Source organism: Anser brachyrhynchus (genome assembly GCF_964034855.1).
Source record: "Anser brachyrhynchus genome assembly, contig: SCAFFOLD_339, whole genome shotgun sequence".
NCBI lineage: Eukaryota > Metazoa > Chordata > Aves > Anseriformes > Anatidae > Anser > Anser brachyrhynchus.
In genome coordinates, this window is record NW_027664120.1 from 64,168 (window position 1) to 88,305 (window position 24,138).

The 24,138-nt window shown below is 53.3% G+C and overlaps 3 protein-coding genes across 4 annotated transcripts; 2 read left to right on the forward strand and 1 right to left on the reverse strand.

Moving 5' to 3' along the window:
* Positions 1-1,491: 1,491 nt before the first annotated feature.
* On the reverse strand, positions 1,492-6,994 carry LOC308186252 (uncharacterized protein). The gene is made up of 9 exons (XM_080608384.1): positions 6,714-6,994; positions 4,436-5,835; positions 4,114-4,175; positions 3,604-3,757; positions 3,151-3,407; positions 2,921-3,006; positions 2,620-2,744; positions 2,199-2,313; positions 1,492-1,967 (listed from the first exon to the last, which is right to left on the reverse strand). Exons 2-9 carry the CDS (start codon positions 4,551-4,553, stop codon positions 1,550-1,552), a joined length of 1,335 nt encoding a protein of 444 aa, XP_080464510.1. The 5' UTR covers positions 4,554-5,835; positions 6,714-6,994; the 3' UTR covers positions 1,492-1,549.
* A 7,166-nt stretch (positions 6,995-14,160) lies between these two features.
* Positions 14,161-18,166, forward strand: LOC308186250 (coiled-coil domain-containing protein 81-like; the record flags this gene model as incomplete). Its single annotated transcript, XM_080608383.1, has 8 exons — positions 14,161-14,278; positions 14,495-14,556; positions 14,847-15,000; positions 15,208-15,452; positions 15,673-15,758; positions 16,105-16,220; positions 16,331-16,427; positions 16,564-18,166. 8 exons carry the CDS (start codon positions 14,161-14,163, stop codon positions 17,078-17,080), a joined length of 1,395 nt encoding a protein of 464 aa, XP_080464509.1. The 3' UTR covers positions 17,081-18,166.
* Positions 18,167-21,689: 3,523 nt separating this feature from the next.
* LOC308186244 (uncharacterized protein) lies at positions 21,690-24,135 on the forward strand. Of its 2 annotated transcripts, XM_080608374.1 has the most exons (6): positions 21,690-21,741; positions 21,826-21,864; positions 22,035-22,331; positions 22,848-23,147; positions 23,564-23,665; positions 23,914-24,135. In XM_080608374.1, exons 1-6 carry the CDS (start codon positions 21,711-21,713, stop codon positions 23,940-23,942), a joined length of 798 nt encoding a protein of 265 aa, XP_080464500.1. In that variant the 5' UTR covers positions 21,690-21,710; the 3' UTR covers positions 23,943-24,135. The 2 variants fall into 2 exon arrangements, with proteins under 2 accessions (XP_080464500.1, XP_080464501.1); XM_080608375.1 differs by lacking the exon at positions 21,826-21,864 and having other exon boundaries at positions 21,705-21,741.
* Positions 24,136-24,138: the final 3 nt, after the last annotated feature.

A 24,138-nucleotide genomic window follows, 5' to 3' on the forward strand; every position in this document is an offset into this window, starting at 1 on the left:
GAGCGGTTTGGGCCCTGAAGAGAGCGGTTTGGGCCCTGAAGAGAGCGGTTTGGACCCTAAAGAGAAGGGTTTGTAGCTAAAGAAAAGGGTTTGGGCCCTAAAGAGTGGGGTTTGGGCCCTAAAGAGAAGGGTTTCGGCCATAAAGAGAATCGTTTCGTCCCTGAAGGTTTTGGGCCCTAAAGAAAGGGGTTTGGGCCCTAAAGAGAGCAGTTTGTGGCCTAAAGAGAGCCTTTTGGGGCCTAAAGAGTGGGGTTTGGTCCCTAAAGAGTGGGGTTTGGGCCCTAAAGAGAGCAGTTTGCGCCCTAAAGTGAGGGGTTTGTGCCCTAAAGAGAGGGGTTTGGGCCCTAAAGGGTTTGGGGCCCTAACGCGAAGGGTTTGGGCCCCAAAGAGAGTGGTTTGCAGCCTTAAGGGAGGGGCTAGCCCCTAAAGAGAAGGGTTTGGGCCCTAAAGAAGGGGATCTGGGTCCTAAAGAATGGGGTTTGGAACTTAAAGAAAAGGGTTTGGGTCCTAAAGAAAGGGGTCTGGGTCCTAAAGAAAGAGGTGTGGGCCCTAAAGAGAGCAGTTTGGGGCCTAAAGAGAAGTGTTTGGGCCCTAAAGGGAAGGGTTTGGGCCCTAAAGAAAGGGGTCTGGGCCGTAAAGAGAGGGGTTTGGGCCCCAAAGAGAAGTGTTTGGGCCCTGAAGTGAGGGGTTTGGGTCCTTAAGTGGGGGGGTTGGGCTCTAAAGAGAGGGGTTTGGGCCCTAAAGAGGGGGTTTGGGGCCCTAAAGAGAGGGATTTGGGCCATAAAGTGAAGGGTTTGGGTCCTAAAGAAAGGGGTTTGGGGCCTGAAGAAATGGGTTTGGGCCCTACAGAAAGGGGTTTGGGCCCTAAAGAGAGCGGTTTCGGGCCTAAAGAGGGGGTTTTGGTGCCTGAAGATAGTGGTTTGGGGCCTTAAGAGAGGGCCTAGCCCCTAAAGAGAAGGGTTTGGGCCCTATAGAGAGGGGTTTGGTTACTAAAGCGAGGGGTTTGGGCCCTCAAGAGAGGGGTTTGGACCCTAAAGAGAGGGGTTTGGTCCCTAAAGAGAGAGTTTTGGTCCCTAAAGAGAAGGGTTTTGGTCCCTAAAGAAAGGGGTTTGGGCCCTCAAAAGAAGGGTTTGGGCTCTCAAAAGAAGGGTTTGGGCCCTAAAGAAAAGGGTTTGGGCCCTCAAAAGAAGGGTTTGGACCCTAAAGAGAAGGGTTTAGGCCCTGAAGAGACGGGTTTGGGCCCTCAAGGGAAGGGTTTGGGCCCTCAAGAGAGGGTTTGGGGCCCTGAATATAGGGTTTTGTGACCTAAAGAGAATGGTTTGGGTCCTGACCAGTGATTTCTGCTGAAAGCTGCCCCTGTGTTCAGAGCGTCTGGACATGACATCCTCCATAAGAGGAAGAGCGTGCGTGGAGGTGCACATCCCTTTGTTTAACCTCCACCAGTAACTCTGCCTGCCTACAAGGAGACAGCACCTGACAAGGACACACACACCAATCGTTTTCGCTTTTACTTTTTGAGGTGACGCTTCCAAAGCTCCGGGATCTCAGACTATGCATGGGGCCTCTGCGGCCCCAGGCGCCTTGCTCTGGATGGTTCGGGTACCATTGTCCTGGATGTACTGTCCAGGGTGGGCATCAGCAGGGAGGTGCTATAGTGGGGCCTCAGGGGCAGGCTCTCCTCGGAGCTCGATGGTGATGATATGATGATTTGGGGGACTTTCTTCACAGTCAGGGGTCTCAAAGGGTGAGACAGCTTCCTGTAGCTTGTCTTTGTGGGAATTGTTGGCAGTCCACCACCACGGAGGACTTGCTCCACTCCTCGCTCCTCTCCTGTGACCCCCTGAGGTGTCGCTGCCTGCGCTTGGCTCGTCCCTGGTGTTTCGCTTCTGGTTGTGAGTTTGCGCTTGCCTTGGCTGGCCAAAGGCTGGTTTTTGGCAGGAGGCAGCCCCGGGATCACTGGCAGCTGGCTGAAAACACATCAAAAAAATCTGCCTGAGCACACGATGGCGTTGGGGCCGCATCCTGCACCCACAAGACGTGCGCCTGCTTGCACGGCACTGGCCCCATCCCACCCCTCCGGGTGCTGCCTTCAGCACTGCGGGGCAGCCCCAGCCCGGAGTGTTTGGGGCTGGGCAAGGGGCTCCCCGCTGGGAAGAAAACAACCGCGTAGAGCTCCGGCTGTGAGCCTCCGGCCTCACCTGATCCCAGACTTCTTCCCGTTCTCCGCTGCTTTTGTTTCCTTCAGCCGTGGGATCTCGTATTTGGGGATACTCGAGCGCACAGTGAAAGGCAGGTCGAGCAATCCCGCCGAGGCTGGAAAGGACGGATGTGGTCAGAAGTGGGGTGCTGCTGCTGCTGACATCGTTCCCAGGGGGGTGCACGGGGTCTCGGATCCCCATCCTCCTGCCCTACCCACGCACAGGCACCTTGGCCACTTCCCATCCCAGGGCTCGGTTTTGGGGAAGCCACCAAGATATCAGGACAAAAGGCTGTGCCCAGCTGGCGGGCAGAAGCTTTGGGTCAAGCTGGGGCATTGGAGCACCCTCACCAGGACATGAGCCCACTGGGTCGCAGAATTTGGCTGCCCGTGCCACGGGAAGGAGCCGGCCGCGGCTTTACCTTTCTTGCCCTGGCTGAGAGGTGGCAAGACTCCATCTTTCTTTTTCTTCTCCTCCCCGGGGAGTTTTCCTGAGGCCTTGGTGGGTTTCCTGGATGATGATTTGGGCAGCAACTCCACGTCGAACCTGCACGCAAGGAGAAGACCCTGGTGTGCCCTTCAGCACCAGCAGCCCTTTCTGCTCTCCATCATCGCCTGCTCATGGGCACGTTTTCACATTCCATGGAGGCTGTTTTTGGCCAAACAGCACCGAACTGGAGCTGAGCAGCTGCATCGAGCAGCCAAGTCGGCAAACATACTCACTCGGGAAAGATGACGACGCGGCCAGAGGACGTCAGGGAGGCCACGACTGCCAGCCGGGACACCACGGTGTCCATCAGCTGCGGGACCTGCAGGGGGGAGCACGGAGGTGTGAGGACATCCCTGGTGGTGGGGATCCCAAGACCCCAGAGCGGGCAGGACCGTCACTTTGGCCTGGCCCGAGCCATTCAGACACCACCTTTGGATTGCCCGGACCAAAAGAAAGCCCTCACCTTCAAAACGGCGTTCTGAAGGTCCTCCTTCCCACACAGCATCTCGAGGAAGTCATAGTAGAACTTCATCTCCACCCCAGTGCCTTCGATGAGGAGCACCCCCACGTCCCTCAGGACGAGGGCGATGTTCTCCCCCTCCCGCAGGCACTGGGAGATGAGGGACATGGTGCCTCGGATGCAGCTCTCGGCCTTCTGCCAGGACACGCAGGCGTCCGCCGCCACCTTGGCACGTCTCAGGGGCTCCAGCTTCTTATGGGCTGGAAAATCACACGGAGGGGATGGTGTCGGTCACCCAGCGGCCCTTCACGCATCTTCCCCACGCGCTGCTCATTGCAGCCATCACCCAGATTGCCCCAGCTTTGGGCTGGCTCCATGGACCTGGCTTTTGAGCACGGAGGCAATGCCCCGTGTGCCCCGGCCGTGCAGCCAGCAAGGTTTCATCCACCGCCTTACCTGGCAGGCTGCCCTTGCTATCCACGAGGTGGTGCGTGTTTATCAGGTTGGTGGCCAGGTGAAACACCGGCCACTGCAAAATCACAGCCGTGTCCCCAGCTTGGATCCGTTTCTGGATTATGTCGAAGGAGCCGAGAGTGGGAATTCGGACGCCCTGCGCGTGGAAGAGAAGGGCCGAAGGGTGAGGACCGGCCGGAGGAAGAGCTGGAGGTGGCCCCATCCCAGTCCTCTCCCTCCCCTTGCCCTTCCGAAAATGCTCTGCTGGAGCCAAGGCATAAGCAGCTTGAGGGGACCCAGGGGCTTCCAATGGCTGGGATCAGCCCTGAGAAATGACAGCACCTACCACAAGTGATACCGCGCTTGTGTGGTGCCTGTCAGTCCCTCGGTGGGGACTTTTGGGGTGAGTTTCCAACTTTCCGGGGAGGGGAAGAGTCGCTGCAGTCTGCGGCCCCGGGCTGTGGGGACTCCACACTTCTCCAAGCAGAGAAGTTGGACGCGGCGCCGACCCACCTTGCATTGCAGGAGCTGCTGCAGCACGTAGCCGGCCACCGTATTCCAGACGTCTGTTTGCTCTGGAAGGCAAAGGAAAACCTGGTCACAGGGTGTCTGGTGGCCCCACACCTCCAGCAGCACCCCCAGACCCGGGGTTTGGTGCCTGGTCATGCTGGGTCTGGTGGTCCCACAGCTCCAGCACCCCCAGACCCGGGGTTCGGTGGCAGATGAAAAGCCCCAACGGAGACACCCCGGGATGGCTCCAGCACTGGGTCTCGCCCAAGGAAAGCCCCAGATGTGGTTCACGACGACACTCCCGCGGTGCTGGGGGTGCCCGTACTTTTGGCGGTGACGTTGGGCATCAGGCACCTGCGCTGCATGCTGTCCCAGAGTGCTATCCGGGTCGACTTCATGCAGGAGGATTTCCTCGCCTTGGCAGAGGTCGCGTTCATGCTCATCTCTGCACTCGTCCTCTGAACAATCCAGAGTGCAGGACAGGCGCCCACGTCCCCTTTTATACCCCAGCCAGCCAGGCCGTGTCACAGAGCCGCTGTGACACGGCCACCAGCGGCCGGCTGACCAGGGAGACTTGGGTCGTAAGGCACCGGCACACCCCAGTCCATACCAGGTGTTTTGTGATTGTGGTTCAAGATGTTTCAAGGCCCCTGGATCTTTCTCAGATAAACTCTGACGACTTAAAGACGCGTCCTGTTAATACAAAAGGGTGCGATGGTGGGTGGAGAAGTGCGCTTTGGGTGGCTTTGTCCTTCTGTGGATCTCCACGTGCATTGTTTAAGCTGGTCAAGGAGTAATTATCATAGCTACGGGCACAATAACACTGCCATACCTCTCTGTTTTGGGCCACCTCACTTGACGTGGGGTTGCTGTGTGATGGGTAGGACTGGTTTTGGGATGAGCACGAATACCGCAGCCAGCTCAGTGGTCTGGTGCCGTGCATACGGAGCTACTTCTATCACAGTGAAACCGCTGAGGTCTGGGGGGCTTGAACTCACCAGATGTCTGCTAGGAAATACCTAGCCTTCAGTAGGGCTTTTGACCCCATTTCCCACAGCATTCTCCTGGAGAAAATGGCTGCTCGAGGCCTGGACGGGTGTACGCTTCGTTGGGTTAAAAACTGGGCCCAAAGAGTCGCGGTGAATGGGGTTAAATCCAGCTGGAGGCCGGTCACTGGAGCCAAAAGGCTCCCCTGTTTCTGCAGGCCCCCCGCATGGTGGCTGGGCGGCGCCCTCAGCACCAGTGCCCCTGCTCACGGCCCTGCGGCTCGCTGGGAGATGGAGTCCCCCGGCATGGCCGCCGGGACACGGCCTGAGGAGGGGAAATGGAGGAAGAACCAGCACCTGGAACTCCTCCAGGCTGGAGGGGAAACCCTGGCCCAGCTCAGCTCGGCTCTGCCTTGCTCGCCTGCCTTCCCTTCTCCCTTAGGGTGGAAGCTCAGGCGGTCTCTGCTCCCCGTCTGCCGCTGCCAACAAGGGGGGTTCCTTCCCGGAGAGGCCATGAAAAAGATCCCGCAGAGCAAAAATGTCCCAGGGGAATGTCCCTGACATGGCCCCGCTTCCAGCACGGCTTGGGCCGATTGCAGAGCCACAGCCCAGATGGAAAGCTTCATGCTGATACCGGTGAGACCGCATTGTGAACAAATGAGAACTCAGCCATCTTTCACAAAACATTCCTCATGTTTTCCTCCATCTCGCTCCTTGTGGTCCAAAGACTGATGGATCTCTGGAAAACAAGAGAAACGCCTCTGAGTCAGCACTGCCACTTTTTGGAGCTCTTTGCCCCCACGCAGACCCCGGGCATGGCTTCAGGCCACAACAGCGAGGGCAGGGCCGCCATTTCCCTCCCTCTCTTTACCCCTTCACCAGACCCCGGCCAGCAGCAGGGTTTTGCTCCTAAGCTCTGCCAGGCCCACCCAAAAAGCCCTTCTCTTCCCAACACGCCTCCAAAGCAGCACCCAGCTGCAGACAAACCCTCTCCCCTCTGGCCGCGAGCAGCCTCCTGCTTTGTTAGGCCTTCCCCGCGCTGACAGGAGACGTGGCCTGGTGTGTCTGCGTGTCAGCAGAAGGGAGGACAGCACTGCAAAAGGAGGGACTTGTGTCTAACGGCTGCAGGGAACGCAGCCATTCCATCGACCAGCACCGAGGGGGCTCCCAACAGCCCCCACTGCCCCCAAAACTCTGCCTTCCTACAAGGAGACAGCACCCAGCAGTGACTCAAATGTGAACCTACAGCTTCTCCCTGCCACCGCCTCAAAGGAGGTTGGAGCAGGGTAGGGATCGGTCTCTTCTCCCACACAACAAGCAACAGGCCAAGGAAATGGCCTCAAGTTGCACCAGGGGAGGTTAAGGTTGGATATTAGGAAACATTTCTTCACTGAAAGCCTTGTAGGGCATTGGAACAGGGGCCCGGGGATGTTGCTGAGTCGCCATCACTGGAGGTATTCAAAAGATGTGGGGATCTGCTGCTTACAGACATCGTTTAGTGGCAGACTTGGCAGTGCTAGGTTCACGGTTGGACTTGATCAACTCCGATCAACACTTGATCAACAGTCAGAGGTCTTTTCCAACCTAAATGCTCCTCTGGTTCTTCGAATCCCATACCTGTCCGGCCACCTCCAGAGGAACGATCTCTCCTCAGGGCACTGCAAGCCCTGATCAGTGTGGCCAGGGCCTCTCCGTCCTGGTGATCCCTGGTCTGCCCTTTGGTGGATGGGGCTGCAGTGACACGGGCGCTTCGCACAGCGGTGGCAGCGGCTGGGGGCTCTTTGTGCTGTGTGCTGACAGCACCTTCTTCTGAGGTTCTTTCATCAGCGACCAGAAAGACTCGGGCCTCGATTTTAGCAGCTGCGCTGCCTCGCCTCTTGGTGGCTGTAGTTTAAAGACGTTGTAGGTGGGTTCCTCGGGGAGGCTGGCCTCCGAGCTCGCTGGCGATAGTACGGTTATGACAGGGACTGTCAGCGTGGTGGCCTCTCGTGGGTGGGAACGCCTTCCTGCAGCTGTCTTCAGCATTTTGGCTTCACAGAGAAATTTCTCTGGGAAGCAGACGTTGCCTGAGCTCCTTCGTCTGTCCCACCAGATCTGCCTCACAGCAATGACCGCAGCACAGGGACACCAACAGCAGTTGCTGCCCTGTGTCCCCATGCCTGGGCACCCATGGGTGCAAGGAGCAAAGGCTACCGAACCAGAGCAGCGGCCACAGCTGCAAACATACTTACTCAGGAAAGATGATGACACGGCCAGAGAAGGTCAGGGAGGCCACGGGTTCCAGCCGGGACACCACCATGTCCATCAGCTGGGGGACCTGCAGTGGAAGGAGCATGCAGATGGCAAATGTCCCCTGCCTGGCCTCCACTCGGTCCTGGAGGAGCCCAGGGCAGCGGGAGCCGGCAGGACCGCAGCTCTTGGCCACCCCAAGAGGCTGGCCAAGAGCTCCAACCCAAGAGGTCTTGTTGGGCCAAGGGCAGGCATTGCTGCTGCCCCCTTGTGAGGCTGCCCAGGCCGTGGGGAAAACAAAACCCTCAGCACCAAGGTCTCAAATGTGAATCTACAACTTCTCCCTACCACTACCTCAAAGGAGGTTGGAGCAGGGTAGGGATCATTCCAATGATTCTATGGTTCAAAACATTGCTTTGGTCTGAAAAATTATCATTTGTGGCCAAAAGTAGGGCTTTTGACCCCCAAAGGGAAGCTTTAGACCATAAAAAGAACCTTTGGGCTGCGAAAATGAGGGCTCAGGTCCTAAGAATGAGACTTCAGGCCCGTACAGATGAGGCTTTTGACTCTGAAAATGAGACTTTTGGGTAATTAAGTTATTGGGCTCAAAAAAATGATGATGTGGACATGAAAAGTTGAGGCTTTGAACATTAACATGAGGTTTTGGTTCACATATATGAGACTTGGTGCGCTAAAAATGGAAGTTTGGAAAGACAAAACAGGCTTTGGATCCTAACGTTGGTCCTGACCCTGAAAATGAATCTTTAGACAGTAAAATGAGGCTTTGTACTGACAGACTAATGGTTTTAACCTTAATACTGAGGCTTTGGACTGACCAAATGAGCATTTGGGCCCTAAAAACGTGACTTTGAGTAATGAAAATGAGGCTCTGGACCCTAAAAATGAGGTTTTAGTTACAAACAGACGACACTCTGGTGCCTAAGATGAAGATTTGGATGACAAAAATGAGACTTTAGACTCTAAAATGAGGGTGTGAGCTTAACACTGAGCTTGGATTCTCAGTGGAGGCTCTGGACACTGAAAATGAGGCTTTGAATCCTGAAACTGGAGCTTTGGCCCCTCCAAAAGGGGCTGTGGGGTCAAAGAATGAGGCTTTGTGTCCTAAACATGAGGCTTTGGATTGAGCAAAGGAAGATTTGGGCCCTAAACATGAGGCTTTGGAAACTGAAAATGATGCTCTGCACTCTAAAAGCAAAAGTTCACATGCTGGTGGAGTTTGTGGTCTGGAGGGTTACGGGCCTGGTGAAGAGTAAAGCCTGGACCTTGAATTTTAGGAGAGCAAAATTCCAGTTGTTTGAAGAATTAGTGGACGAGATGATCCCCTGGGAAATTGTGTGTAGGTGTAAAGGAAATGAATGGAGCTGGCAACTTTTTAAGGACAATTCTGAGAATCAGAGAATCACAGAATATCCTCAGTTGGAAGGGAGCCACAAGGATCGAAGAATCATAGAATGGCTCGGGTTGGAAGGGACCTTAAAGACCATCCAGTTCCAACCCCCCTGCCATGGGCAGGGATGCCACCCACTAGATCAGGATGCCCAGGGCCTCATCCAGCCTGGCCTTGAACACCTCCAGGGATGGGGCATCCACAGCCTCTCTGGGCAACCTGTTCCAGTGCCTCACCACCCTCTGAGTGAAGAATTTCCTCTTAATTTCTAATCTAAATCTCCCCTTTTAGTTTAAAACCCTTCCCTCTTGTCCCGTCATTGTCTGCCCAAGCAAAAATTTGCTCTCCATCTCTTTTATAAACACCCTGTAAGTACTGAAAAGCTGCAACGAGGTGAGGCTCACCGCTCTGTAGTTGCCCAGGTCCTACTCTTTTTAAAAATAAGAGTGATGTTTCCCTTTTTCCAGTCACCAGGGACTCACCTGACTGCCAGCACTCGTCAAATGTGATGGGGAGAGTCTTGGCAACTCCACCAGCCAGTTCCTTCAGGAGCCTGGGATGCACGGCATCGGGTCCCATGGCCTTGTGTATGGTCGTGGTCCTCAGGTGGTCCTGAACCCAACCTTCACTTACAGTCGGAGGGATTTGGGTCCCCCACTCCCTGCCAAAGAGGTTCGGGGACTTGAGAGATGGAGGAAGAGTGACAGCCAGTAAAGACTAGGCAAAAAATAAATGAAATGAAATGAAATAAATAAAAATAAAATAAAATAAAATAAAATAAAATAAAATAAAATAAAATAAATAAGTAAAAATAAAATGTTGAGTACTTCAGCCGTCCCTGCAAGTCTGGTGGCAGTCCTGTACACTTCCCGGGCCACGTCTCTACAAGCCAACTAGAGAAGACAGGACAAACTAGAGCGATGGGCAATCACCAAGTGTATGAAGTCTGGATTCTCCACCCAGAGGTGGTCGCACACTGGGACAGGCTCCCCAAGGCAGTGGTCACAGCACCGAGCCTGCTGGGGCTCAAGAAGCCTTTGGACAACGCTCTCAGACATGTGGTCTGATTTTTTGGGTGGTCCTTTGGGGACCCAGGAGTTGGATTTGGTGATTCTATCCTCGGCGGCCTCGCTGAGATGATCGGCCTTGGGACGGGTGCGTTGTGCACCCCAGGCCCCCAGTTTTGGGGGCACCCCTGTCTCTGGAAGTTCCCATAAATCCCGAAGGCAGAAGTGGGTTTCACGGGTCCCAAAGGCTCATTTTTGGGATCAGAGCTTTGGTTTTAGGTTTCAGAGCTTTCAGCTGAGCATCCACAGCTGCATTTTAAGGGCCCAGACCCTCATTTTTAGAACCCAAAGCCTCCTTTTAGGGTCCAGCCCCCATCTGAAGGGGCCAAGCCAAGCCATGAGCGCCTCTGGCTGTGTTGTCTGAGAAACATTTTGGATTCATTACGGATGCAATGAGCTAATTCAGACACTAGGTCGAGATATTGTTTTATGTCAGAACTGCACAAGCCTGGGTACCACCGGATGGTTTCCCACCAAGCTGGCACACCTAAAGAGTTTCCACGCCACCCTTTGCACAGTCTCTTATCGCTCCATTTATATGTTAGCACAATCCTCTAGCTCCTAATTGGTTTTGTAATTAGCATACCGCTGACACGACGAAATCATTCCCCGCATCCTCAGAGGGGAAGGGTCCTCTGTCGGGCCAGGGTCTCTCAGTCTAGGGGTGTGATTTTTAGGATTATAATGAGGATAGCTCACAAGAGTTCATATTATAATTTCTTATTGTTGTTTTAAGCCAGCTGTTTCCAACAAGTTGACTTTTAACAAACTCGAGGGCATGCGTGTCCGACTTTTCCTTACAAAATGGTCTTCTTGATTAAATAGTTTTGTAGTTATCCATCCTTTGGATATCCTCAAGGCCTGTCCATTTCTGTGCTTGCCTTAAAAGCATATTTTCCCCCTGACCGAAGTCTTCCTTGACCTCTGGAGCCTGTGAGTGGGGACAGTGGGGTGACGGGGGTGACAGGGAGTGAACTCGCTGTTGTCCCCCCCTCCAGGCTCCCTGATAACATGCACTCGCTGTCCCCCCCCAACAATCCCCTGGCTGTGGTAAGTGGGGGGGCCCCAGTGTCCCCAGGGGGACCCAGGGCTCTGGGCATTCCTTCTCCAAGGGACCTGTGGGTCCCCAAAGGATCCCAGCACCTGGGTGACCCCAACAGGGTCCTGGATTTCCAGGGGTCCCCAAAATGCACCCAGGCCTGTGGGCACTTCCCAAAAGGGGCCTTGGCACCCAGCTGTCCCCAAAAGGGACCTGGGTGTCCCCAGAGGGGACCTGGGTGTCTGGCTGTGCTCCCAAAAGTGTCCCCAAGGGACCCTGGGCTCTGGGTGACACCTGAAAAATATCCATGTGTCCCCAGAGGGACGTGGGTGTCCCCAGAAGGCACCCAGACCTCCAGCTGCTCCTTCCCTGAAGGACTTGGCTGTCCTCAAAAGAGACCTGGATGACCCCAAAAAGGAACCCTGGCCCCTAGCTGTCCCCAAAAGGGTCCTGGATGACCCCAAAAAGGGACGCTGGTCCCCAGCTGTCCCCAAAAGGGGCTTGGGTGTCCCCAAATAAAATTGGGTGTCCCCAAAAAGGGACCCTGGCACCCAGCTGTCCCCAAAAGGGGCTTGGGTGTCCCCAAATAAAATTGGGTGTCCCCAAAAAGGGACCCTGGCACCCAGCTGTCCCCAAAAGGGTCCTGGATGACCCCAAAAAGGGACGCTGGCCCACAGCTTTCCCCAGAATGGGTTTGGGTGTCCCCAGAGGGACATCTAGCTGTCCCCAAAAGAGAGCTGGGTGTCTGGGTGTGCTCCCAAAAGGGGCCTGTGACCTGGCCACTGATCGAGCAGGCACGAACAATCACGTGGATAATTAAGGGCAGCCTGCCAGGTAAGGCGGTGGATGAAACCTTGCTGGCTGCACGGCCGGGGCACACGGGGCATCGCCTCCGTGCTCAAAAGCCAGGTCCATGGAGCCAGCCCAAAGCTGGGGCAATTTGGGTGATGGCTGCAACGAGCAGCGCGTGGGGAACAAAGAAGGCAGTAAGCACTTCCTCCGTTTAGGCTGAAACCCACTTTTATGGCCCAAGCCCTCCTTTAAGTGTCTCAACCCCCCACTTTGAAGTTCCAAAGCCTCATTCTGAGTATCCCCAGTCTCATTCCTGTGTTCAAACACCAACACTGAAAGCTCAGTGCCTCATTTTGAGAGTGGAAAGCAGCCATATAAGGTCCAAACCTGCCTTTTTGGGGGGGTCTAAAGCCTCTCCTGCTGTTTCAGAGCATACTTAGAGGGGCCAGAAGCTGGCCCCAATACTGGGCCTTGGGGGACAGCACCAGTGACCGGCCTCCAGCTGGATTTAACCCCATTCACCACGACTCTTTGGGCCCAGTTTTTAACCCAACGAAGCGTACACCCATCCAGGCCTGGAGCAGCCATTTTCTCCAGGAGAAAGCTGTGGGAAATGGGGTCAAAAGCCCTTCTGAAGTCTAAGTAGACCGCATCCGCAGCCTTTCCCTCATCCACTGAGCGTGTCACCTTGCTGTAGAAGGAGATGAGGTTTGTCAGTCAGGACCTGCCTTTGATAAACCCATGCTGACTGGGCCTGATCGCCTGGTTGTCCTGTAAGTGCCATGTGGTGGCACTCAGGATAATCTGCTCCATGAGCTTCCCTGGTACCGAGGTCAGACTGACAGGCCTGCAGTTCCCCGGATCCTCCTTCTGCCCCTCCTTGTAGATGGGCGTCACATTTGCTAGCCGCCAGTCAACTGGGACCTCCCCAATAGCCAGGACTGCTGACAAGTGATGGAGAGTGGCTTGCGAGCACTTCTGCCAGCTCCCTCAGCACCCTCAGAGGGATCCCATCCAGCCCCATCGACTTGCACGCATCTAAATGGAGTAGCCCTCGGGGGGCTGAGTACCCAGGGAACAACTGATCCTGCTGGTACATACTGAGGCAAAGACGGAATTAAGCACCTCCACCTTTTCATTATCTCCTGTCTCTGTTTCCCTCCACATAACATAAAGGATGGAGATTCTCCTTAGTCCTCCCTTTCTTATTTACGTATTGCTAAAAACATTTTGATTGTCTTTAACAGCAATAGCCAGATTGAGCTCAAGCTGGGCTTTGGCCCTTCTAATTTTGTCCCTGCCCAGCCTCAAAACATCTTTGTAGTCCTCATAAGTGACCTGCCCCTTCTTCCCAAGGCCATAATCCCTCTTTTTCTTCTCAAGCTGTAGCCACAGCTGGAGTGTCAAAGCCTGATGTTTTGGGCCTGAGGGTCAAAGGCCTAATGCTTTGGTCTGAAACCCTCCTTTTTACGGCACAAGGCCTCCAACTGTTCAGCCCCTCATGTTGAACTCCCAAAGCCTCATTCAAAGTACCTGGAGTCTCATTTTGGGTTGAAACACCAGTATTGAAAGGTCAAAGCCTTCTTTTGGGAATGGGCAGTTTCATAATCTGCTCCATGAGCTTCCCTGGCACCGAGGTCACACTGACAGGCCTGCAGTTCCCCGGATCCTCCTTCTGGCCCTTCTTGTAGATGGGCATCACATTTGCTGGCTGCCAGTCGGCTGGGACCTCCCTGAAACAGCCCTCCCTGGGCTGGTTCTTCCTCCATTTCCCCTCCTCAGGCCGTGTCCTGGCAGCCATGCCAGGGGCCTGCAGAAATGGGGGAGCCGAGGTGGGAGGTGGCAGAAATGGGGGAGCCTTTTGGAGTGCCCCTGGCCTGGCCTTCGGAGTGCGGAGCTTCATTTTAGGGCCCAGAGGCCTACTGGGGAGTCAGAGCCCTCCTTGTGGTGACCACGCACTGCTTTTGAGTGCCCAAATGGTTTGGGCTGAAACCCTTGTTTCTATGGCCCATGCCCTCCTTTAAGTGTTTAAACCCCACACTGAAGTGCCAAAGCCCAATTTGTAGTATCTAGAGTCTCAACACCAATGTGGAAAGCTGAAAGCCTCATTTTGAGAGTGGAAAGCAGCCATATAATGTCCAAACCCAACTTTTTCAGTTCAAAAGCCTCTCCTGCTGCTTCAGAGCATATTAGAGGGGCCAACTTCTCTTTTACAACGTCCAAAACCCCATTCTTTGTGTCAAAAACTTCAATTTTGTAGACTGACAGCTAATTTCTAGGGTCCACATCCTCTGCTGAAGTGTCCAAAACCTGATTTTTGGGCACAATCTCCCATTACTTAGTGCAAACGCTCATTTTTTTTTTGCTGGTGGTGATGTCATTGGTTGTCATGTCGACGGTGGCCGTGTCACAGCAGAGCGGTGGCGGTGTCACAGTGGCCCCGTGACACGGCCTGGCTGGGGGGGGTACAAAAGGGGGAGGTGGGCGCCGGGTCCTGCATTCTGGATTGTCCGGAGGACGAGCGCAGGGATGAGCCTGCGAGTGACCTTCGCTGACAACGTGAAACCCGCCTGCGTGAGGCGGACCCAGATGGATTTCTGGGATGGGATGAAGCACGGATGCTTGATGCCCAAAACCACTGCCAAAGGTACGGGCAAACCCGGCACCGCAGGAGTGTGGCTGACCCACATTTGGGGCTTTCCGTGGGGAGGACCCGGCTCTGTGGTCATCTCTGGGGAGGTCTCTGTTTGGGGCCGGAGATGTGATGGCTCTTTTCATCTGCCACCAAAACGCGGGGCTGGGGGTGCTGGGAGGGTGGCAGCCACCAGACGCAGAGCGTGACCTGATTTTCTTTGTCTTCCAGATCGAAAAGCTGTCTGGGATGCAGTGTCTGTCTACATCCAGGAGCACCTCTTGCTTCACCAGGTGGGTTGGCACCCACGTCCCCCTTGTTCCCCTCCTCAGAAGCAGGAAACCCACCCCAAAAGTCCCCACCAAGAGACCAAGAGGTATCGCACAAGTGCGGTGTTGCTTGTGGTAGGTGGTGTGGTATCTCAGGGCTGAGTCGCTGGAAGCCCCTGGATCCCCTCAGCCTGGCTCCCAACAGCGGGAAGGGCACAGCAGGACCTAAAGCACTGTCCCTGGATGGGACCACCTCTGGCTCTTCCTCCAGCTGATCCTTAACCTTCGGCCCTTCTGTTCTCTTCCACTTGCAGGGTGTCCGTATTCCTGCCCTTGGCTCCTTTGATGTTGTCCCCAGATGGGTCAAGGTTGGGAATGAGACAATAATTTTCCTGAAGCCTGTGTTCTACCTGGCCAGGAACCTTATAGTTTCTCACAACCTCACGGACAACAAGGAGTACCTGCCAGGTAAGAGGGTGCATGAATCCCTTGCTGCATGGATGATCCCCTCCCTGGTTCTGAGATGCTTCCCAAAAAAAAAGCAAAGCGTCCCCTGCACGGAGCAGGTCCCAAACCGAAACCTTTCTGGGTGATGACTGCAATGAGCAGCACCTGGGGAACACGCGAGGAAGGGCTGCGGGTGACCGACTCCATCCCTCTTGTTTGGTTTTCCAGGCCACAAGGAGCTGGAACCCCTCAAATTTGCTGAGGTGGCTGCTGCTGCCTCCGTGTCCTGGAAGAAGGTGGAGGGCTACATGCGAGGCACCACGTCCCTCATTTCTCACTGCCTGGGGAAGGGGGAGAACATCGCCCTCGTCCTGAGGGACCTGGGGGTGCTCCTTATCGAAGGCACAAAGGTGCAAATGAAATTCTATTACGAATTCTTGGAGATGTTGTCTGGGAAGGAGAACCTCAAAAAGGTGAGGGTTTTGTTTTCCCCACGGCCTGGGCAGCCTCACAAGGGGGCAGCAGCAATGCCTGCCCTTGGCCCACCCATACCTCTTGGGTTGGATCTCTTGGCAAGCCTCTTGGGGTGGCCAAGAGCTGCGGTCCTGCCGGCTCCCGCTGCCCTGGGCTCCTCCAGGACCGAGTGGAGGCCAGGCAGGGGACATTTGCCATCTCCATGCTCCTCCACTGCAGGTCCCCGAGTTGTTGGAGATGGTGGTGTCCCGGCTGGAACCCGTGGCCTCCCTGACCTTCTCTGGCCGTGTCATCATCTTTCCTGAGTAAGTATGTTTGCGGCTGTGGCCGCTGCTCCGGTTCAGTAGCATTTGCTCCTTTGCCCTCATGGGTGCCCAGCCATGGGGACACAGGGCAGCAACTGCTGTTGGTGTCCCCATGCTGCGGTAATTGCTGTGAGGTAGATCTAGTGGGACAGACGGAGGAGTTCAGGCAACGTCTGCTTCCCATCGAGGGCTGGGCTTCTTTGCTGGGTGACCCCATTCCTCAGGACAGTCCTTGGGGATGGGGCCTTTACGACAACGTGAAAATGTCTCCGTGAGCGGGTGAGCGTGGGAAGCGGCAAGGGCTGGTGGTGCCATGGGTCATGTCAATCTCTTCTCCTTGTGCCAGGTTTGAAATGGAGAGTGTGCCCAAACCACCACCACGCAGAGGCCATCTCAAGGCCCATGATGGTGACATGCAGAAGAAGGAAGGAGCTTTGCCAGCTCTCGGGCAGGGCGAGAAAGGTAAAGCAGCTTCTGGCTCCTTTCCACAGCGTGGGCTGCCCGCTTTTGTGATCTGTGGGGAAAATCTCTTCTGTGGTGATGCTGACGATGTCTTTCCTTCACAATTCCAGTGGGATTTTTGTCCCTCAGCCGCTCACAGATGACAACACAAGCGGCCTCTCAGCAGTGGGAAAAGGCGGAGATAAAGCAGAGGACGGCCTTGTTCACGTGAGGATGGAGGGAGTGGAGGGGTGGGATGGGGCTGCCGGGAGCCCCCCAGCCATGGGGGCTGCCTGGGGGGCGCAGGCTGTGGCCGCAAAGCCGTCGCTCACTCAGGCAGAGCTGACCCGGATTTTCCTTTCAGCAAGCTACCAGCGATCCCGGAGCAGCTTCCTCAGAAGGGCAGAGGCCCACCACAGGGCAAATCTGCAGGCGGAGGCCAAGCAGGAGACCTGGGCCGAGCAAAGGCAGCCAAAGGCTGGAGGTTCGGAGGGGAAGGAGCAGAGAAATTTCTCTGTGAAGCGAAAATGCTGAAGACAGCTGCAAGAAGGCACTCCCACCCTCGAGAGCCCACCACGCTGACAGTCCCTGTCATAACCATACTGTCGCCAGCGAGCTCGGAGGCCAGCCTCCCCGAAGAACCCACTTTCAACGTCTTCAAACTACAGCCACCAAGAGGCGAGGCAGCGCAGCTGCTAAAATCGAGGCCCGAGTCTTTCTGGTCGCTGATGAAAGAACCTCAGAAGAAGGTGCTGTCAGCACACAGCACAAAGAGCCCCCAGCCGCTGCCACCGCTGTGCGAAGCGCCCGTGTCACTGCAGCCCCATCCACCAAAGGGCAGACCAGGGATCACCAGGACGGAGAGGCCCTGGCCACACTGATCAGGGCTTGCAGTGCCCTGAGGAGAGATCGTTCCTCTGGAAGTGGCCGGACAGGTATGGGATTCGAAGAACCATAGGAGCATTTAGGTTGGAAAAGACCTCTGACTGTTGATCAAGTGTTGATCGGAGTTGATCAAGTCCAACCGTGAACCTAGCACTGCCAAGTCTGCCACTAAACGATGTCTGTAAGCAGCAGATCCCCACATCTTTTGAATACCTCCAGTGATGGCGACTCAGCAACATCCCCGGGCCCCTGTTCCAATGCCCTACAAGGCTTTCAGTGAAGAAATGTTTCCTAATATCCAACCTTAACCTCCCCTGGTGCAACTTGAGGCCATTTCCTTGGCCTGTTGCTTGTTGTGTGGGAGAAGAGACCGATCCCTACCCTGCTCCAACCTCCTTTGAGGCGGTGGCAGGGAGAAGCTGTAGGTTCACATTTGAGTCACTGCTGGGTGCTGTCTCCTTGTAGGAAGGCAGAGTTTTGGGGGCAGTGGGGGCTGTTGGGAGCCCCCTCGGTGCTGGTCGATGGAATGGCTGCGTTCCCTGCAGCCGTTAGACACAAGTCCCTCCTTTTGCAGTGCTGTCCTCCCTTCTGCTGACACGCAGACACACCAGGCCACGTCTCCTGTCAGCGCGGGGAAGGCCTAACAAAGCAGGAGGCTGCTCGCGGCCAGAGGGGAGAGGGTTTGTCTGCAGCTGGGTGCTGCTTTGGAGGCGTGTTGGGAAGAGAAGGGCTTTTTGGGTGGGCCTGGCAGAGCTTAGGAGCAAAACCCTGCTGCTGGCCGGGGTCTGGTGAAGGGGTAAAGAGAGGGAGGGAAATGGCGGCCCTGCCCTCGCTGTTGTGGCCTGAAGCCATGCCCGGGGTCTGCGTGGGGGCAAAGAGCTCCAAAAAGTGGCAGTGCTGACTCAGAGGCGTTTCTCTTGTTTTCCAGAGATCCATCAGTCTTTGGACCACAAGGAGCGAGATGGTGGAAATCATAAAGAATGTCTTGCGAAAGATGCTTGAGTTCTCATTTGTTCACAATGCGGTCTCACCAGTATCAGGAGGAAGTTTTCCATGGGGGCTGTGGCTCTGCAATCAGCCCAAGCCGTGCTGGGATCAGGGCTGTTGCAGGGAGGTGAGGCTGGTGTGGAAGCCCTGCTCTCCTCCATCCCAGGACTGCATCTCCAGCACGTCGGGGACCATGCATACGCCCCCCATGCCCAACCCAGGAGGACTGATGTTGGTTGGTGGGAGGCCAGGGGCGATCCCACCGGGACGGACAGGTGGTGGGCGCTCTGTGGATCCTTGAGATGAAAGAGGAAAAGGATCCTTGTGGGCATATTACTTCATGTGATCTTGTGGAAAATGGATCTGGGTGTGAAATGTCAGTGCTGCCCATTTCTTTCTGGTGTGGTGACTTAGGAAGTGAGCTCTTAGTTGGTCTGCTTCCTATTTTTGGTGCGGTTTTTGGCTTAGGGTCAGACCAGGGCTATTTCATTCCAGACTAGAGGGGGAAACAAATTTAAAGTCTGTATAAGAATGATATGCCTCAGACAAAACTGCACTTAAAGAATTTAAATGTCTCCGTCCTGCCTCCGTTCAGACTTCATTCTACAGCATTACTGGTGGAGGTTAAATGAAGGGATGTGCACCTCCATGCATGTTCTCCCTCTTACGGAGGATGTCACGTCCAGATGCTCTGCACGTGGAGGCAGCTTTCAGCAGAAATCAGTGGTCAGATCAAAACCCACGCCAGACGACCGCATCCTTCACGGTGTTCGTTCAGCGCTGAGCTCACACTGCTGGGCTCAGGACCCTGCTGGCCCACGGCACTCGGATCACTCTCAAGGTGCCCAAGCCCAAGCTGTTATGCCAGGAAGCAGAAGGAGAGAAGCCAGAGGCCGTGGGACGTGCTGCCCTCTCTCCACTGAGCAAGGGAAGTTTGCTGGTGAGAGGTGGAGATGTTGGCAGCTGGGCGATCCCTGCAGCTCACGCCAGGGCTGACGTGTTCAGTTTGGAGGCCGGTGGCGGTTGAGGTCTGGAGGTCGCTTGCTTTTTTCACATTAGCAAAAAAAAGACACCAAACCAAATAAAAAACCATAGTGCTGACAAGTTTGCTCTCTTTATTTTGCTCTGAGTTTGCTTTAATTTTTATTTTTATTTTCCCCAAAGAGCTATTTTCGTTGGGACATGACAAGGCAGTGCTTATAAACAAGGATTTGCATCTGGCTGACTTGGGGCAGGCGGCTGCAGGTGCCAAGGGGGCAGGAATGGGACTTGTGCAGTCCAGTTTGTTATTTATTTCACCTCACGAGGGATAATTAATTAGGGTTAATTTTCGTCACATTGGCTCTTGTGGTGCCGTTCTGGATTTGTGCCCAAAACAGTGCTGATGGCACACCAGTGCTTTGGCTACCTCATTTTGGGGTCCAAAACATCCTTCTAAGGGCTTCCACCCTCAGTTTTAAAGCTTAATGCCTCCTATTTAGGGCCCAAACCCTTCTCTTTAGGTCCCAGAGCCTCATTTTTTGGTGCTGAATCTCCACAGGAAGCCCCAAGCCCTCCTTCAAGCAGACATGGCCTCATTTGTAGGGTATAATGAGACTTCTGAGGGAGCAAAGGCTCGTTGTCAGACCCTAAACCTCATCTCAGGGCCCCAAAGCATCACGGTAGGGTCCACACCCCCATTTTTTGGGATCAGAGCTTTGGTTTGGGATTTCAAAGCTTTCCATTGCGCACCCACAGCTGCATTTTGAGGGCCCCGACCCTCATTTTTCGGACTCAAAACCTTCTTTTAGGTTCCAGCCCCCACCTTAATGGTCCAAGCATCCAAAGTTTGGGGGTCTGTGTTGGGGTGACGTGGCAAGGGGTTGGCAGCGAGGGGCAACCCCAGGGTGAAGGATAAGTGGGAGGTGGTGGGCAATCTCCTTTGCACCACCTGTGCTTAGTTTTTTAATTCCTTCTTCCTCTTTCCTTTGCTTATTGAACATTTCAAATCTTGACCCATAACTTTTGTCAGTTCTGCTCTTCCTAGTCTCTTTTCTCATGGCAAGCATTGCGTGGGGCTTAGCTGCCAGCCAGGGTCAGCCCACCACTGCTCCTCAGACTCTTCTGTAATCCTTGCAGCTGGCCAGAAACCCCAGATATTGATTTCTGTAAGCTTTTATTTGATTCAGTTATCCTTCAGCTCATCCTAGCCTGAAGCCCAGCTCACCTCTTCCTTTCTCCTCTCTTAGGACCCATGAGAACTTGCCTTCTCAAACCCTTACAGACTCCAGCAGCCCCATTTCTGTAAATTCAAGATACTGCTTCCTAGTGCTGATATCAGTCAATTGCTTGGCAGTCATCAAATCACTTTAACAGAAGAAATAATCTCATCCAACATATGTTGTATGTAGCTAAAAGATAAGTTGATTTTTGTAGATATTTTTTTCCAAAGGAAGCCTCAGCATCACATGAATTTTCTTCAGATTCGTTGCAGTTGATACATAATTATTTTTTTTTTCAATTAAACCAGCAACCAAAAATCACCTCTCGTTTCCCAAACCAAGGCCTTTCAACCTGTAATTAAAAATAATCCTCCAAGTTTGATGTCGTTTCTGCCTCTAGGACTTACTGGAGTCCAGCAGCTGACTGTGGCAGCTGTGTTGCTCTTCAGCAGACCTGGGCAGGCTGAAATCAATTTGGGCAATTGATTTGCTTTTTTCAGCTTGAATTTGAATGAATCCCCTTGCACCATTAAGGATTAGGAACTCAAACATCAAAAAAGGGTGCTAAGGCCTGGTTTTGAAAGAACGAGTGCCTTCAGTGCAGAGGTTGCTTAAGAGGGTGGTCACTGAGTGAAGGTTTTTAGAAGCCACGTTAGTCTTTGTGATAAAAATTTGTCCCTGGGCTGGTCCTGGGCAGACACGTGATGACACCTGAAGATGGGACATCTTGTTCATTGCCTAAAGTGGTAATATTTTAGGCCATTTGAGGTTATAGTTTAGGCATTTGGGGCTAGTGACCGATGCTGGCTTAGTAGCCCTCACAAATTCAACATCTGCACGTACCTGGCGATACGAGTCTGCATTGAGAAACATGGAACCAAGTAGCAGAGTGTGTAGAAGAAACTGAGCAATACAGATGGCTGAATTTGTCTGAGTGATGGTGTGTAGAGGTAGATGAACACAAAGCTGCCGGTGGGTGGGTAAATGGGTAGATGGATGGTGGAGAAAGAATGGTTGCTCATTAGGATGTTAAATTTCTGGTGGTCATCCTATGGAGAGGGAGAAAACCTTGCACTAGCCAGGTGGAGTAGCTAGGAGAACAGATAGCCAAGCCCAGAACCCACCTCTGGATGGGATTGGTATCCACCCCGAGGGAAATTTTCACAAAACACAAGAAATGGAGGATCAGGATCATAACCTGCAGTTGCCATGCCCTCTCCAGTGTCTATGAAGGGACTGTGGCATAGTGCACTTGGTTTGCTCCGTGATCCATCCAGGCTTTCCATGCCACAGCAGCACAGCAGCGAACCATGAATATGTAGTGCTGGGGAGTGGCTGCCTTCTCAGCTGATTCCCCAAAGGGGCAGGACTTCATAGGGTCTGAAATATAAGCTGGCTGGACGCCCATCTTTTTTTCTCCAAGACGGTTTTGGTCACAATGATGCAATATTTTCTCGCACAGCTGCTGTGTAAGTGACTTATTTTCTTCCTTTTTTGCAGCCTCCTCTGTCTAGTCCTGTCATCTCAAAGCCTTCAATACCTGTCTCTTACAGCTTTCCTCCAGGTGCTCTCACTTGCTGTATCCTCTGCTGGTAAGAACAATTTTACCTGTTGTGAGATGCTCTCCAACTAAACCGACTCTTTGGCAACGAGGTGGAGTTGGATTGCATTTTGTGAAATGGAGAGGAAAGGGATGTCTCACTTTCCTTTTCCACTTTGAAAATTCCCTCCCATCCTCTAAATCCTTACTTTTCTTTCCCAGACCCTCTGCCAGTCCCTGTGCTCTCCACAGACCCCAGTTACGATGTCTACTACGAAGGGGAACGCGTTGCTTTCATATGCGTGGCTCCGACGATGAAGACTGTAGATGGATTTCAGTTCTTCAATCAAAGTGGGGACCAAGTCTACGCACTTGCTTCCTACTCTCACACAGTTGCCTGGTTCCAGCTCACAGCTGCAAAAGCGTCTGCCATGCAGTACACGTGCATGTACTGGGTGAAGGATGCTGGACGAGAAATTCCTTCCAATAGGAGCCTTCCTCTTTCAATTAATGTTCAGGGTGCGTGGGTCTTGTGTCGTCTCTAGATGATGTTGCTTTGAGTCTCTGCCTTCTCACAAGCTCCTTTTATGCTCCTGGGTTTCTGTGAGCAGTCAGGAATAGGGTAGCCTAACAGCTCTGTCACCTCCAAGAGGTCTCATGGCACTGAGCCTCCCCAAGCCTTTCCTTAGGGTTTGGGGTGTATCACATGCCTTCCTCTTTGGTCATGTGAAAATACTTATTTTCTGCACTTTGGTGAATACAAAGAAACTGAGTTGCTCTGAATTCTTATCTCTGAGGTCTGTGGGTCTGTGCTTCTCTTCTCATAGTTCAAGACATGTAGAAAAAAGAGCGATGAATGACTCCCACAAGAGCTGATCTTTAGTAAAAGGTTCTGTAAATCCCAGTAATATTCCAAAGAATTAACTTGTCTACTCCCTTTGTCAAATCTGAAGTACGACATTGGAAAAAATAATGGGTTTTGTGCACAAATCCTCATGTCAATAGGTAGCAGGTTTCGTTTGCTCTTCCCCCCAGGTGCTCCAGTGGCCCCGGTTTTGTCCCTGGATCCTCAGCAGCCAGTCTACAGATACGGAAACAATGTGAAGCTCCTCTGCACCGTCCCCTTTTCTTCATTCTATATAAGGGAATTCCAGTACTATGGGGACTTTGGACTTGCAATCTCCATCCCAGTTGTGAAACTGCAAAACTACAGCTACAACCTGAGGATCACAGGAAGGGAGGTCTCCGGGTCTTACAGTTGTGCCTATTTTGTATTTAAGTCTGGACGTGCCGTTCGCTCCGAGAGCAGCCCCTGGGTCAATGTCTACGTGAAACGTGAGTTTTCCAACCCTTCCTCACTAAAACCTCTAATAACTACTGACCTATCATCAGTTAATTTATTCTGCATGTGTTTGCCTATGAATTCATTCGTGAGTGTCATCTCCATCCCCTCCTGTTATATGACCATCCATCTCGCTACCTCAGTCTCTGTGTCCGGCACTAAACGAGCTTATTGCCATATCTGCCCATGCTCTTATCAACAAAAAATATGAGAAATACTGGGGAAGAAAATCTCAGTGAAAAGAGTCTCATCGCCTTACATGGCTTTTCTGATGAGACCATGGCTTTCTAGGACCTCCTTCTAGACCTTCTTTCTTTTATCCTCCATCCCTCCGAGATGTGGGTAGCTATAGATGGGCTTGCTCGTTGTAAGAGTCATCATGGCAAAGTCACCACTGGTTCCTCCCCAGGCCAGATAATCGGCTGGGTTCGAGAGATCCTTGTTGGTGGCTCGTTCTTTACCATCAATGGCCTCATCTTTTTCTTCTCCCACCGCCTCAAGAAGAAAAGAGGTAAATATTTAATTTTTATTGCACCACACTACTTCTTATGATCCTGGGACTTCATTTTCTTTGCCAAAAAAAAAATCCTTCATTTTGACTGTTACTTCAGCTTCCTTTTCGGGGAGGGTGTTCTGGACAGAGCTTGAACAGGATCACTTCTCACCCTCCTCTCTTATTTGAACCCCAAACTGATTTCCCTTAGAGGTCCAAGAATAAAGAGAAGCAATTTTTGATGCTGTTACTTCCCTCATTTGCAGATCTGGAAGAAGGATTCCGGATGGACTAACAAGATGAATTAGAAGAAGAACCCTTAGAGGTTTTGCTCTATTTTGCCAAGGCAATCCATTCCGTTGGGCCCTGCCTGATTCCTCATTGTCTGCCTCAGTGTCCCCAAGAGACAGAAGCAGTGAACTGGAAGTACTTGGCTACTCCTTCCCTCTGTGCACAACCCCGTGCCTTGCGTCTTACCAGTTAAAGCTGGA

Coding starts and splice junctions, on each gene's coding strand:
- LOC308186252 (XM_080608384.1), bottom strand. CDS start 4,553: ATGAGCATGAACGCGACCTCTGCCAAGGCGAGGAAATCCTCCTGCATG. Junction 2,314..2,619: donor TCTCAGCCAGGGCAAGAAAG/GTAAAGCCGCGG, acceptor CGTCCTTTCCAG/CCTCGGCGGGATTGCTCGAC. Junction 1,968..2,198: donor GGGAAGAAGTCTGGGATCAG/GTGAGGCCGGAG, acceptor ATGTGTTTTCAG/CCAGCTGCCAGTGATCCCGG.
- LOC308186244 (XM_080608374.1), top strand. CDS start 21,711: ATGATGCAATATTTTCTCGCACAGCTGCTGT. Junction 22,332..22,847: donor TCTTTCAATTAATGTTCAGG/GTGCGTGGGTCT, acceptor TCTTCCCCCCAG/GTGCTCCAGTGGCCCCGGTT. Junction 23,666..23,913: donor CCGCCTCAAGAAGAAAAGAG/GTAAATATTTAA, acceptor CCTCATTTGCAG/ATCTGGAAGAAGGATTCCGG.